General features: G+C 39.3%; 3 protein-coding genes across 3 annotated transcripts in view; 1 reads left to right on the top strand and 2 right to left on the bottom strand.

The window, feature by feature from the left end:
- Positions 1–700, bottom strand: part of LOC107567137 (major facilitator superfamily domain-containing protein 10) — a 4,597-nt gene extending 3,897 nt beyond the window's left edge. The window contains exons 1-2 of the mRNA XM_016252758.1: positions 609–700; positions 390–493 (exon numbers count right to left, since the gene is read on the bottom strand). Coding sequence (XP_016108244.1) covers positions 390–493; positions 609–642 — 138 coding nt within the window. The 5' untranslated portion in view covers positions 643–700. The remainder of the gene's footprint in view (positions 1–389; positions 494–608) is intronic.
- Positions 701–2,371: 1,671 nt separating this feature from the next.
- LOC107567138 (4-hydroxybenzoate polyprenyltransferase, mitochondrial-like) lies at positions 2,372–7,500 on the top strand. The gene is made up of 8 exons (XM_016252759.1): positions 2,372–2,444; positions 2,773–3,188; positions 3,295–3,461; positions 4,380–4,501; positions 5,998–6,083; positions 6,214–6,347; positions 6,425–6,613; positions 7,095–7,500. The coding sequence occupies exons 2-8, from the start codon at positions 2,885–2,887 to the stop codon at positions 7,254–7,256; spliced, it is 1,164 nt and encodes a 387-aa protein (XP_016108245.1). The 5' UTR covers positions 2,372–2,444; positions 2,773–2,884; the 3' UTR covers positions 7,257–7,500.
- Positions 7,312–12,921, bottom strand: part of LOC107567133 (glycine dehydrogenase (decarboxylating)) — an 18,231-nt gene continuing 12,621 nt past the window's right edge. Inside the window, exons 16-23 of the mRNA XM_016252750.1 lie at positions 10,283–10,432; positions 9,860–9,972; positions 9,634–9,775; positions 8,801–8,912; positions 8,617–8,712; positions 8,357–8,529; positions 7,931–8,011; positions 7,312–7,840 (exon numbers count right to left, since the gene is read on the bottom strand). Coding sequence (XP_016108236.1) covers positions 7,703–7,840; positions 7,931–8,011; positions 8,357–8,529; positions 8,617–8,712; positions 8,801–8,912; positions 9,634–9,775; positions 9,860–9,972; positions 10,283–10,432 — 1,005 coding nt within the window. The 3' untranslated portion in view covers positions 7,312–7,702. The remainder of the gene's footprint in view (positions 7,841–7,930; positions 8,012–8,356; positions 8,530–8,616; positions 8,713–8,800; positions 8,913–9,633; positions 9,776–9,859; positions 9,973–10,282; positions 10,433–12,921) is intronic.

Here is a 12,921-nt window from a genome sequence, read left to right as displayed (position 1 = left end):
AACATTAAAGCATGTCAACATATTTTGTTACACCAAATACACAAAATAATGATCTTTAAAAAAGCATCATATGACCCCTTTAATAAATGCCTTATATCAGGGTTTCCCAAAACAGGATTCACAAACCCCTAGAAAAGCTAATAATTAATAAAATTATAATAAAAATAACTAAATAATTATTTTTTGTTTACCTGAATGCCATGTGATCATTTACCAACATGAGAACTGTGAACATATGAATATTTTGCTAAATTACTGAAATATTAACTTAAAATTTCAGAGGGTATTTACTAAGTAAATATTTTATGTCAAAGGGGTTTGACTGACAAAACCATTTGGGAATCCTTGCCCTATAATGATCTAATTTTGTAAGTATGGTCTATACTTACGGTTGTTAACAGCAGCAGTGGTTTTCTTCCATAATCATCTGAAAGAGCCCCAGTAATGGGTGATGACAGAAATTGTAGCAGAGAGTAGAGAGAGCCTATCAGACCTAAGACACCAGAGTCGAAGATAATCAATGTACCTGTCTTCAATACAAAAGGTCAATTTGAATTATGTGCTGCATTTGAAGAAACCCCCAACATCAGTCAGAGTAATGAAGTTACCTCCAAAAAGAACACTGTTATATTTTGTTTCCATAGGAACTCCAACCACCCCTCTGAACCAATCCACTACACTCTGTAACGACTGATACACACCGTCCTGTAGATGCAGAGATTACAACATCAATATATATATGCACCAGTATGGCAAGCCGTTTTAGCTTAAAACATTCCTAGCGTTACTCGTCATAATTGCATTTTTACTAGTAACAATTCAATTAGAGAGCTATACAACTGAATCCTTACTAGTAATAATTCCAATTATAGAGCTCTCTAATGCAACTTTTACTAGTAACAATTCAGATTAGAGAGCTCTCTAATTTCATTCTTACTGGTAAAAATGCAATTACAGAGCTCTATAATTCAATTTTACTATAAAAACACATTAAAGATATGTTTAATTGCAGAGCTATGTAATGGAATTACATGGAATCCTTACTAGTAACAATTTAAATTAGAGAGCTCTCTAATTCAGTTCTTACTAGTAATAGTTAGATTAGAGAGCTGTCTAAATAGAATTATTACTAGTAAATCTGAATTAGAGAACTCTCTAACTGTAATTCTTACTAGTAAAAAACGAATTAGAGAGCTCTTTAATTGAATTAAAGAGCTCTCTAATTTAATTGTTACTAGTACAAATTGCATTAAAGAGCTCTGTAATTGTAATTCTTACTAGTAAGAATGCAATTGCAGTGCTCTCTAATTAAAGTAGAGAGCTCTCTAATTAGAATTGTAACTAGAAAAATTTGATTTAGAGAGCTATCTTATTGGCATTGTTACTAGTAAGAATTTAAATGTAGAGCTCTCTAAATGAATTGTTACTAGTAAAAATGCAATTCTGACGAGTAACGCTGGGACTATTTTAAAGGTGGGGTATGTATTTTTTCAAAAACGCTTTAGAAAACTGAGTCGGGGCGAGTACCAAAACAAACTTGTAGCCAATTAGCAGTAAGGGGCGTGTCTACTCATGATGCGGAGGAGAGAGCGCTCAGTGCACAGGACGGACATTAACTGAGCCGAGCGACGACAGAAAGATAGAGATGGCGGATAAAAAACAAAAGAGGAAAACGTCTGCAGAACAAAAGAAGGCTTACGATAAGGCAAGAAGTAGGACCCGTGTAAATATCGAATCAGCTTTCCAGCTCTGGAGAGAACTCAAGAAGCGGAAGGCCTACGATCGGACACCGAGGATGCTTTGTTTCTTCTCGATCCTCTGAATAGAGAGAATAAGCACGGACCGCCAGTAAAATAATGTATACAATTACAGTGTTACATTTATGCGAAAGAGTTGTCATTTTATTTAAACCCATCACTATTTAGGTGAATAAAATAGCATAAAACAAAGCCCATCCAATGTTACAAGCACACAAAGTATTTTTGTCTTCACATTTAAAAATATCTGGGTCATTTTGTCATTTTAAGTGCCATGTTTGCCTGCTACAGTAACATATTAATGCAGTTATATAATTTGTTATAATGCTTGCTTTGCAAAGACCCATAATCATTATGAACGTGCCATATGTGCATTACATTTTAATCTGACTTAATAGATTTGAATGAAACATAGCTTTGGTGTAGGAACCTTTATTAAAGCATATTTTAAAATAGCATCTGTTGACTGTGATATTTCTGTACACGTCATCTTAAATCTGCGCTTACAAATAATTATGAAATAACATGAAAGACAGCATGTACAGTAGCATAAATGAAAATTCAAACCAGCAAATGTTTCCTATTCACAGGCGGAACCATACAGAAAAACAAACGTTTCAGGGGGAACACGACAAGGGCGCACACAACGTGAAGGACTTCAAAATTGTTCAGCTGTCACTGAGTGCAGTAAGTTCAATATGTCAAATAGAATGAAATGATTTACTGACGATTAAACCGGGAAAGGTCATTTTTATTCGTATATTACATATTAGCGATGCTTGTTGCTGTTTCTAACACCATTAGTCAATCAGGGCCGTTTCAATGGCCATAGCAAGTGTTCAGTGTAACAGAAGCAGCATAATATTTCATATCTTAAAATTGTGTTTAGTTTGACTACACGTACAGGATACTGGCACAAGAAAAAGCCTTATTCACTCAACTTGGCATTTTCATGACTGGTCAGTAATCTGCACTGAATACTGTGTATTGTGTTCTCTGCTGTTTGTATTGTCAGGTTCATTGTTCCTGCTCCCTCATTTGCACTTGAATGCAAGTATACAATGAAGCGCCTCGCTACTTTGCAGTGACCTCTACTAAAAGTTGGTCGTGACAGCTCAACAGACAAGATGATGTCCACCAGACTACTGACACTGCTTGAGCCGCATGCATTGAAGAGGGGTCTACCACAGATCTGCGCTGCCCATCTTTCAAGTCTCAGAAGGCAGCATGGAAACCTCGCCACAGCCTTCTGTCAGCCTGGATCCTGCTTTAACAAAAGTGACGATCATAAACAGAGAATATGGCCTCCTTTGCTGGCAGGTCACAACTGTGGCAGAAGGTTTTTTAGCCTCACTCCTGCTGGGATTGTGAACGCAGCCCCGGCGTCCGTTCAGCCGTACCTCAGATTGATGAGGCTGGACAAACCCATAGGTGAGCTCATGTGAAACGGAGATGTAATGTGTTGTTATCCAGGATGCTCTTGCAAACTACAAGCTGTTCTTTGTTTCAGTGAAATTTCAATGTTGTGTTCTTGTAGGAACGTGGCTGCTGTATCTGCCTTGTACGTGGAGTATTGGGTTGGCGGCAGACCCGGGATGCCTTCCTGATCTGCGCATGCTTGCGCTCTTCGGTGTGGGAGCTTTGCTTATGAGAGGAGCAGGATGCACTATCAATGACATGTGGGATAAAGACTTTGACGTGAAGGTAAGAGTACATACGTAGAAGAAGATGGATTGTTTCCCTCATCATGGTCTTCTTCCCTTAGTCCCAGAAAGTCAACTTTTGCTTATTCTCACTATCTGAGAACATTCGACATAATGGTTATCTATTCCACTAGTGGTATAAATTTCATCATTGCCATCTGCACACCCCAGACTAAGGCTAACATATCTCCTAATCTTACCTGTGTCAGCATGTCAAAGCAATTGGGCACCTCTGCTATAACATATCTCATAAACAGTGTCAGATAATAAGACTTAAAGGGATAGTTCACCCATAAATGAAGGTTCTGTCATCATTTACTCACCCTCATGTTGTTCCAAACCTGTGGAACAAAAGAAGATATATATTTTGTGGTAAGAAGAGAAATGCCCCAGTGGCTTTTGTTGTTGTTTTGTCCATACAACAGAAGTCTGTGGTAGCCAAAACTGTTTGGTTACCAACATTCTTCAAGATAACGATATGAGTGTGAGTAAATAATCATAGAATTTTCATTTTTCAGTCAACTGTCACTTTAACCTGATTTGATATGAAACTCAATTGGAAGACTTCAGTGTTTCCGGAAGTTAACAGACATGGGATGCCACTCATGCTTGACTTGTCTAATTATCATTTTAGGTCTCATTTAGTACATAACTGTATCATTAAACAGGTGTATAATACAAGCAGAATAATGCAATTGAGTCTAAATAAAAACCACAAATTTGCCAATAGGAAAGTGCTAATTATTGGGTTGTTGATGTTTTATCAGTTTAATCAGGCAGAATCTTGAAAAAGTGGGTCAAATGATTGTTAGAGTTAGACTATTAGCAAGGTTCAGGACAAAAAAAAAGACGACCTGGATTTGATCTTGGCTGCTGCTGGAATCAGATTTTTGGATAGCCTATGTCATATTTCTGGTAGGTGTCAAGGACAGCCACTCGGCCCATTGCATCAGGGGAGATCACACCGTTTCAGGCTCTGGTTTTCCTTGGAGGCCAGCTGAGTTTAGCACTGGGGGTTCTGCTCTGCCTCAATTACTACAGGTGCTTTCTATTTTACAGTATTTTCACACAATATTTTGGTCACACTTTAGTTTAAAAAAAAAAAGACCAATTCTCACTATTAAGTATTATTTACAACTTACGCCTCAAACTCCTAATTTGCTGCTTATTAATAGTTAGCAAGGTAAACTTTAAGTTTAGGTATGGGGTGGGATAAAAGGATCTAAAATATGGTCATGCAGAATAAGGCATTAATATGTGCTTTATATATACTAATAAACAGCTAATATGAGCAACTAGTTTGTAGTGAGAATTGGTCCCTAAACTAGTGTTACCTGTATTTTGCCAACATTTGGGACCGGAGTACAATTTTAACTTTCAAGTTGATATTATATTAAAGTGCACTTATTATGCTATTTTTAAGGTTCCTAATATTGTTTTTGGAGTCTCCTACAACAGGTTTTACAAGCATGCAAGATCAAACCACCCTTTCGTTTTATCAAAATATGCATCGCCTCATTTTCCAACAATTCTCAAACGATTTGTTCGAAGCAGTTCTAAGATTCATTCTCTCTAAACCCCTCCTTTCCGTGAGCCTACTCTGCTCTGATTGGTCAGAAGGCCCAGTCTGTTGTGATTGGTCTACCGCGCACAGCGCGTGTCAGAAACTATACTCCCTTTGCCAAAGTTTCTTATTGAACGCTCGATAGAAAATATAAGCATCTATTATTTATCATACTTACAGGTTGTGATTCAGTGGAGCCAGCTGGTCCAAATGAACGGGCTATTATGCTATTTTTAAGGTTCCTAATACTGTTTTTGGAGTCTCCTACAACAGGTTTTACAAGCATGCAAGATCAAACCACCCTTTCGTTTTATCAAAATATGCATCGCCTCATTTTCCAACAATTCTCAAACGATTTGTTCGAAGCAGTTCTAAGATTCATTCTCTCTAAACCCCTCCTTTCCGTGAGCCTACTCTGCTCTGATTGGTCAGAAGGCCCAGTCTGTTGTGATTGGTCTACCGCGCACAGCGCGTGTCAGAAACTATACTCCCTTTGCCAAAGTTTCTTATTGAACGCTCGATAGAAAATATAAGCATCTATTATTTATCATACTTACAGGTTGTGATTCAGTGGAGCCAGCTGGTCCAAATGAACGGGTCCTGTGTTAAACTCCCCAAGATTAGAGAAGCAGTCGTCAGTAAAATGACGTGTTTGTGAGCGGGGTCAAGTTGTTTGTGGCCGGCCAACGTGGAACATATATGCAGCATAACATAATATGCAAGTGTGTTACCCCATGATGTGTAGCCGTCACGGAAGTTTGATTCGAATTACAATTTTGCAGATCATTCACATTCACATACAGCTACATTACACACTGCATGAAAGGCAATATTGGAAATGGCATAATAGGGGTGCGTTAATGTTTATTTTGTTGCTATATCTTTAAAGTCTTTAGAGATTAAAAGCAATTTCTGTTTCATGCCAACTTTAATTTTACTAACTGATAAACTGTGACTTCCCATCTGCCTCTAGCATAGCTCTTGGAGCCGCCTCTTTGTCGCTAGTGGTCACATACCCTCTCATGAAGAGATTCACATACTGGCCACAGTTTGTTTTAGGTGTGTTACTATTAATGTACTTAATATTTCTATACCAGTTTCTCAAACCCTTCCCTCCATATTACTGCTGGAAAAAAAAAAAATGTTGAAAGTGTTTCTACATAAATTCTGTACATTTTTGCCCCTGTAGGTCTCACTTTTAATTGGGGTGCTCTTCTGGGTTGGTCTGCTGTGAAGGGATCATGTGACTGGTCGGTGTGTTTACCTCTCTATGTATCTGGTGTCATGTGGACATTGATTTATGACACAATCTATGCCCATCAGGTACAGTATCTGATTAGTTATCACACCCCAACATAATTGTGTGTATATTTGGTGATCCATTTTCTCATCTTGAGTAGGACAAAGATGATGATTTAAAAGTGGGCGTGAAGTCTACAGCTCTGAGGTTTCAGGAGAACACCAAACTGTGGCTGAGTGGCTTCACTGGGGCGATGCTGTCAGGGCTGGTTCTAGCAGGAGCCAATGCGGACCAGACTTTGCCCTACTATTGTGCAGTGTCTGCAGTAGCCATTCATCTAGCACATCAGGTGAGCAAGATCAACTACTTGATAGTAGTAGCCTGCCTGGGGTTACAAGAAAACAAATTAAGCCTTTTGAAGAAAAAAACAAAAAAAAAAAACAACAAAACTTTGGCTTATCAGTGGTTTAAAAATCTAAATTAAATTACATGATACGCCAGATTAATTAATTGCATATTATTTGCTGGGGGAAAAAAAACAAAAAAAACTCTTAAGTAAGGAATTTGACATTATTAAAAAAAAAAAATGTTACTTTGACAATAAATTTATTTTGTGTTCCACAGATCTACGCTGTGGACATCAACAGACCTGAGGACTGCTGGAAAAAGTTTGCAAAATCTAAATTAAATTACATGATACGCCAGATTAATTAATTGCATATTATTTGCTGGGGGAAAAAAAACAAAAAAAAACTCTTAAGTAAGGAATTTGACATTATTAAAAAAAAAAAAAAGTTACTTTGACAATTAATTTATTTTGTGTTCCACAGATCTACGCTGTGGACATCAACAGACCTGAGGACTGCTGGAAAAAGTTTGCTTCAAACCGAAACCTTGGACTGCTTTTATTTTTAGGAATAGTGACTGGAAACTTATGGAAAAAGAGAAATGTTCATCAGTGTGAAACGCAACTTAACTCCATTTCAAATTAGAACGCATGCTGGTTGTGTGACTTGGAATAATACCATTGATGGAAACCAGTGAATATTCCTCTTAAAATATTTATTAAATTGCTACAAACAGGCTCAATTTCTTAAATAATTAGAAAACTTACATTACATCTATAAAATTAATGTTAACATTGAGAACAGTGCCAGTGAGTTATGCCTACAAACAGACCAAAAACACCCAAATATTTTTTTATACAGTGAATAAAAATATTTAAAAAAAAAGAACCCCCTATACAGGTCGATTACAGTATCGGAATCAGATTTGGATCGTTTTAGTAGAGTAACAGAGGAGGAGTGGCCAGCTATTTGTGCATTGTATGCAAAAGGAAATATGAGGCACCATGAACGTACCGAAGAGACTGTAATCACAGGGAAGAATAAATGATCATATTCATTTGGATGAAGAAGCATTTCATTGAGTAATGAGGTCACGATGAAGCCCTTTCTTCATATGGCGACTCGTAGACATCCATGGGTGGACAGGTGCAGACGAGATGTTGGTCACCGTAGATGTCATCGATCCTTGAAATTGTGGGCCAGAACTTGGTCTCAGGTCTCACGAAAGGCTGAAATAACAGGGTTGAAGATACATTGTAAAACTGAGTGAATAAAAACCATTTTATTTATATATTTCTACATTGATGTAAGATACACACCATGGGGAAAGCAGCATACTCTCTGGAGTAAGGTCTGTCCCATGTGGTAGAGGTAATACAAGCCAATGAGTGAGGAGCCATCTTTGGGAAATAATCAAAGACAAGTTAGAGGAACTACAGAAAGATCCAGATTCAATAAAAGTTCAGTTCTAGAATTAATGCGATTCATGCAAAATGCACTTAATGAAAGTCAATAGGGCAAAGACAATCCGAAGGGTTTAAAAGCAGAAATGAGAAGCTTGTGTTTTTAATAAAGCGCTTGTATTAATTCTTCTGGGCATAAAATATGTCAAGCAATACAAATGGTTCTATGCTCCATAGACTTCCAGTGTATGTGCATTACTGTACACATTAAAGCTGCACAGATGCTACCGATAAGGAATGTTCCGGATTCAAGTTAAGTTAGTTAAGCTTTAAAACGCTCACCTTGAGAGGATTAACCCTTGAGTCCATCCGGCCCTCTTCAATGTCTGCGATTTCCTGACGGATGGCCAGCAGTGAGTCACAGAAGCGGTCGAGCTCAGCCTTGTCCTCAGACTCAGTGGGTTCGATCATCAGAGTACCAGGCACAGGCCATGACATGGTCGGTGCATGAAAACCTGTCATAAAAGATAGAGAATCAATAAATTATCAAACATTTAAAGCCAAATTAAATATGAGAAGACCAAAGATGTTTTTCCACTTACCATAATCTTGCAGTCTTTTTGCTACATCAACTGCTTCAATGTTTGCTGACTTTTTGAAAGGCCGCACATCCAAAATAAATTCATGAGCAATGAATCCTGCAAATGCAAAATAATCAGAAATGTTTGTGAGGTACTTCAATTCATTTTAACAGCAAAAAAAAAAAATTCTCTCAATAAAGCTTACCTTTAGAGCCCCTGAAAAGAATTTTGTAGTGGTTTTCCAGTCTTTTAGCCATGTAATTAGCGTTAAGGATGGCCACCTCTGTAGCATGAACAAGACCCTTTGAACCCATCATCTGTTAAATGGAAAATAACTCAAATATTAGATGAATAAATTGGGCATGCATGATTTATTGATAGCATATCAGACAATATTATTTTTTTATTGGATATTTAATTGCACTGCTCATTTCCTTTATTTTTACATTCAGATGAACTTTGCCTTAAACTAGAACTCACTCAGTTCACTCAAAATGAAAAGTTTCTCATCATTTACTCACCCTTCATTTGTTCCACATATTTATGAGTACAAATCTTTATTAAGCACAAAAGATGATATTTTGAAGAATGTGAATAGCCAAACAGTTGACAGTAGCCATTAACTAACATAGGTTGTTTTTTCCTCCATAATATGGAAGTCAGTGGCTACTATCAACAATATCAACCTTTGTGCTCAACTCATACAAGATTTTAACAACTTGAGGGTGAGTAAATGACAATTTTCAATCTTCGGTGAACTATTCCTTTTAAGTTAGTCTTTAAATAAACCAATTAAACATTTAACAAATCTAATCTTTAGCAAACCTCAAAATGAATATCTATTGTTCATACTGTACCATTTAATGTTGTGCATTTGAAATTATTTTAGCGTTTTATTTTTAATGTATTTAGGCAAAATAGTATAGAAACTGATCTCAGCCATAACCTAAAAAAATAATTAGTCAGTATTGGTCAGAATGTTAATACTGATGCATCGCTGCTATTCAGATAAACAAAAGATAAGATGTGAGTGTTGACCTTAATGTAAGCCCATGAGATGGGCAGGATAGCGCTGGAGCCCCAGGGAGCGGCACTGATGGTGCCCAGAGAACTTCCTGGATTACTGGACTGCATGTTCACCACTGGATGACTGGGCAGGAAGGGAGCGAGATGCTGTTTCCTGTCGGAAAAAGCCATATGGTTAACTGGAGTCAACAGTTCTGGTAGATTCAGTAGGCAGGTCTGCTCACTTCAAAACACTTACACTCCTATTGGTCCCATCCCAGGGCCGCCACCACCGTGAGGAATGCAGAAGGTTTTATGGAGATTCAGGTGAGACACATCTGAGCCATAGTCTCCTGGCCGACATAATCCAACCTGAATCAGAAGAACATGAAAATCCATAAGAACATGTACGTTCAATGTAAAAATTTTACATCACTGTGAATACAGCTCTCTGAAACACTTCTTGCTTCTAAACCTTTTACAGCATTTATTAAAATTAATTTAGAAATATGGTGCATGGTTCATTCATACAGCACATACAACTGTTAATGTAAAAAATGCAGGAGTTAACATTAACCAAGTTAATAAATGCTGTAAAATGTATTGTTCATTGCTAGTTGATTTTATAACTAATGTTAATAATGCCGTATTCTAAAGCGTTACTGTTCGTTCGTTGTCTGACCTGTGCGTTCATGTTGGCACCATCCAGGTACACCTGTCCGCCGTTCTGATGGATGAGCTCACACACTTCACTCACGTTCTCCTCAAACACACCATTAGTGGAGGGGTATGTGATCATAATGGCAGCCAAGTTGGCCTTATGTTTGTCCACCTGACAAAAACCAAGAAAGCGTGGTTGATTGAGTGAAGTGCATCTTTAAAGGTGATGTGTCCTTTTTTTTTTGGATGTTAAAACACTTTCTCCCATCCACAACCAAGCTATTCATAGGTTGATTCCCTCCAAAACCTATAAACACTGAGCTTTCAAAACATTGCTGTTCGTTTGAGAATCATGACACAGCAGCAACATGCGAGTTTGGACTATTTGTCTGCTCAACCAATGGCAGTTAGGACATGCGTTCAGGAAACCAGTGTAGCATTTGGACCAATCAGACACAACCATGTTATATTTAACAAATAATCTCTAATGCCCCCTTCACCTAACCAAATGGCCAACTATGAGGGTCTATGGACCCTTCCCCCGAAATACAACAAACACCTAAAAAGGGCAGAACAGGCCTCTGGTTCCATGGCAACCAAAGACAAACCATCTGATAACACTAGTTTTATTGCTCAAAGGAATGCGGGCAGAGCACAACTCCCAATTCATTTACCCTTAGGAAGACAATCCCCATAAAAATGTACTCTTCTCTAATTAATTCATAGGAAAACCTTTCTGTGAATGAACACGCATCTGCTCAGGACATTGTGTATACCATTACTGTTCTTGTATATGGTCTTTTGAATTGTATACTGTTTTGTGTGTGTGTTATGATCGATCACTAGTTAATATAACCCCACCCATACCATGTTTGGTCTCTTTGAATTTGTCTTCTAAAGATCTAAATGAGCGTTTATATTATATGTGGGTACATAGGCAATATATATTAGTGTTCTAAGAATCTTTAGTAATTTTGCATCAACACCCAATCGAGTTCCATATGCAAATTACCATGCCCTCACACAAAGGGTCCTAAAACTCCCCAGTATTTACAACCTTCCGCTTGGAGTTTCAGCCTTTCTCATTGGACAAGCCCATCCTGAGAGGCGTGAATCTTCTCAGACCTTAAAAGGCTCACGCACAGTTCCGCCCATGTTTTTCTTCTGCCAAGTCTTCTGATTGCAGCCCGTGTAGAGAGCCTGAGCTGGTGCGGGCGTGCCCAGTGGGCTCCAATAACATAGTCAGTCAGTCTGCGGTTCTGTTAGATACGAAGAAGATGAGGATGGGAGCTAGAACGCTTCTGCAACCCCTAAGTTCCTGCCAGTCTTCAAGGACATCCATTTAATGTCAGTGCTTTGCAAGGGCTCAAACTGGGATGAGCAAAGGAACGTAAGCACAAGTGGCAGATCCCACACAGGGAAGTGAGGAGTCTGAGCAGGGTTCAGATGTCGTGCAGCCTTCAGAAAAGTGCAGACAAGACTGAGATCCAAGAGAAGATCCACCAACTGGAGCATGATATGCAGCAATCGCAACGACGTACACTTTCAACATGGAAGCTGCCTTGCCATCCTCCAGTAAAAGTTGAAGAAAGTTTAAGATGCTCGGTATGTCACATGTTGCAGGATCAAGCCCCCGCTCCCCACACCATGCAGAAAAACGTCCAACGGGAAGCATAAATCTTTCGTGTGGAAGAAGCCCTGGCGTTAGAGATGGTATGGATAACTGCAGAGTCACAATGCTTCAGAGAAGGATTTAACCCAATGGCCAGACCCAAAGCTGCAGACAAGCTGAATCCAGATGCCAGACCCTTGCCTCCAGCTGGGAGAGGAGGTCCTTCCTGAGGGGAAGTTTCCACAGATTGCCTGTTAGAAGTCTCAGCAACAAAAGAAACCATGGTCTGGCTGGCCAACGTGGTGCCACAAATAGCACTCTGTGCCTGTACAGGGAGATCCTGTGTAACGTCTCCCATAACAGAGGGATAGGTGGGAATGCATATAGTAGGCAGTTCGGCCATTCGTGAGACAGTGCATCCTGGCTCAAGGGACTGGACACTTCCGTCCTTGCGAACTAAAACGACTAAGTGGTCATCTCTGAAGCAAAAAGATCCCCTTCCGCTCTTCCAAATCGTAGCCAGATCTCCTGCACTACATCTGGATGAAGTCTCTATTCTCATGGATGTACTTGATCCCTGGAAAGGGCGTCTGCTGTCTGGTTGCACACTCCTGGAATATGAGCTGCCCTCAGTGAAGCGAGTTGTGGCTGACATCATGTCAGGATCTCGTGAGTAAGCTGTAGAGACCTGCGAGATTTTGTGCCACCCTGGTGGTTCAGATGGAACACGGTTGAGGTATTGTCGGACCGAACGAGAACATGGATGGCCTGCCAGGACTGGCATGAAATACTTTAGAGCCAAGAACACGGCATGTAGTTCCAGCAGATTGATATGTTCTGTGGCCTGGGTCGGTGTCCAGCGCCCGCAAATACCTCTCCGATTCCACATTGACCCCCACCCTGTGAGCCACCTTGTACTGCAAAGACACACCCTGGCGGAAGCGAGCCAAAAGTTGCAGAATGTTTCACACGTTCCTGAGACAGGGAGGCAGACATTAGGTGGGAATTCAGGGTCATTCCTATGAACGTAGTGGTCTGTGTTGGAATCA

Source organism: Sinocyclocheilus grahami, unplaced genomic scaffold, assembly GCF_001515645.1.
Source record: "Sinocyclocheilus grahami isolate Dianchi unplaced genomic scaffold, SAMN03320097.WGS_v1.1 scaffold1130.1, whole genome shotgun sequence".
Classification (NCBI taxonomy): domain Eukaryota; kingdom Metazoa; phylum Chordata; class Actinopteri; order Cypriniformes; family Cyprinidae; genus Sinocyclocheilus; species Sinocyclocheilus grahami.
Note: the sequence above shows the minus strand (reverse complement) of the source record. Positions and strands in the feature narration are given on the sequence as shown.

Coding starts and splice junctions, on each gene's coding strand:
- LOC107567138 (XM_016252759.1), top strand. CDS start 2,885: ATGATGTCCACCAGACTACTGACACTGCTTGAGCCGCATGCATTGAAG. Junction 4,502..5,997: donor CTCTGCCTCAATTACTACAG/GTGCTTTCTATT, acceptor ATCTGCCTCTAG/CATAGCTCTTGGAGCCGCCT. Junction 6,614..7,094: donor CCATTCATCTAGCACATCAG/GTGAGCAAGATC, acceptor TGTGTTCCACAG/ATCTACGCTGTGGACATCAA.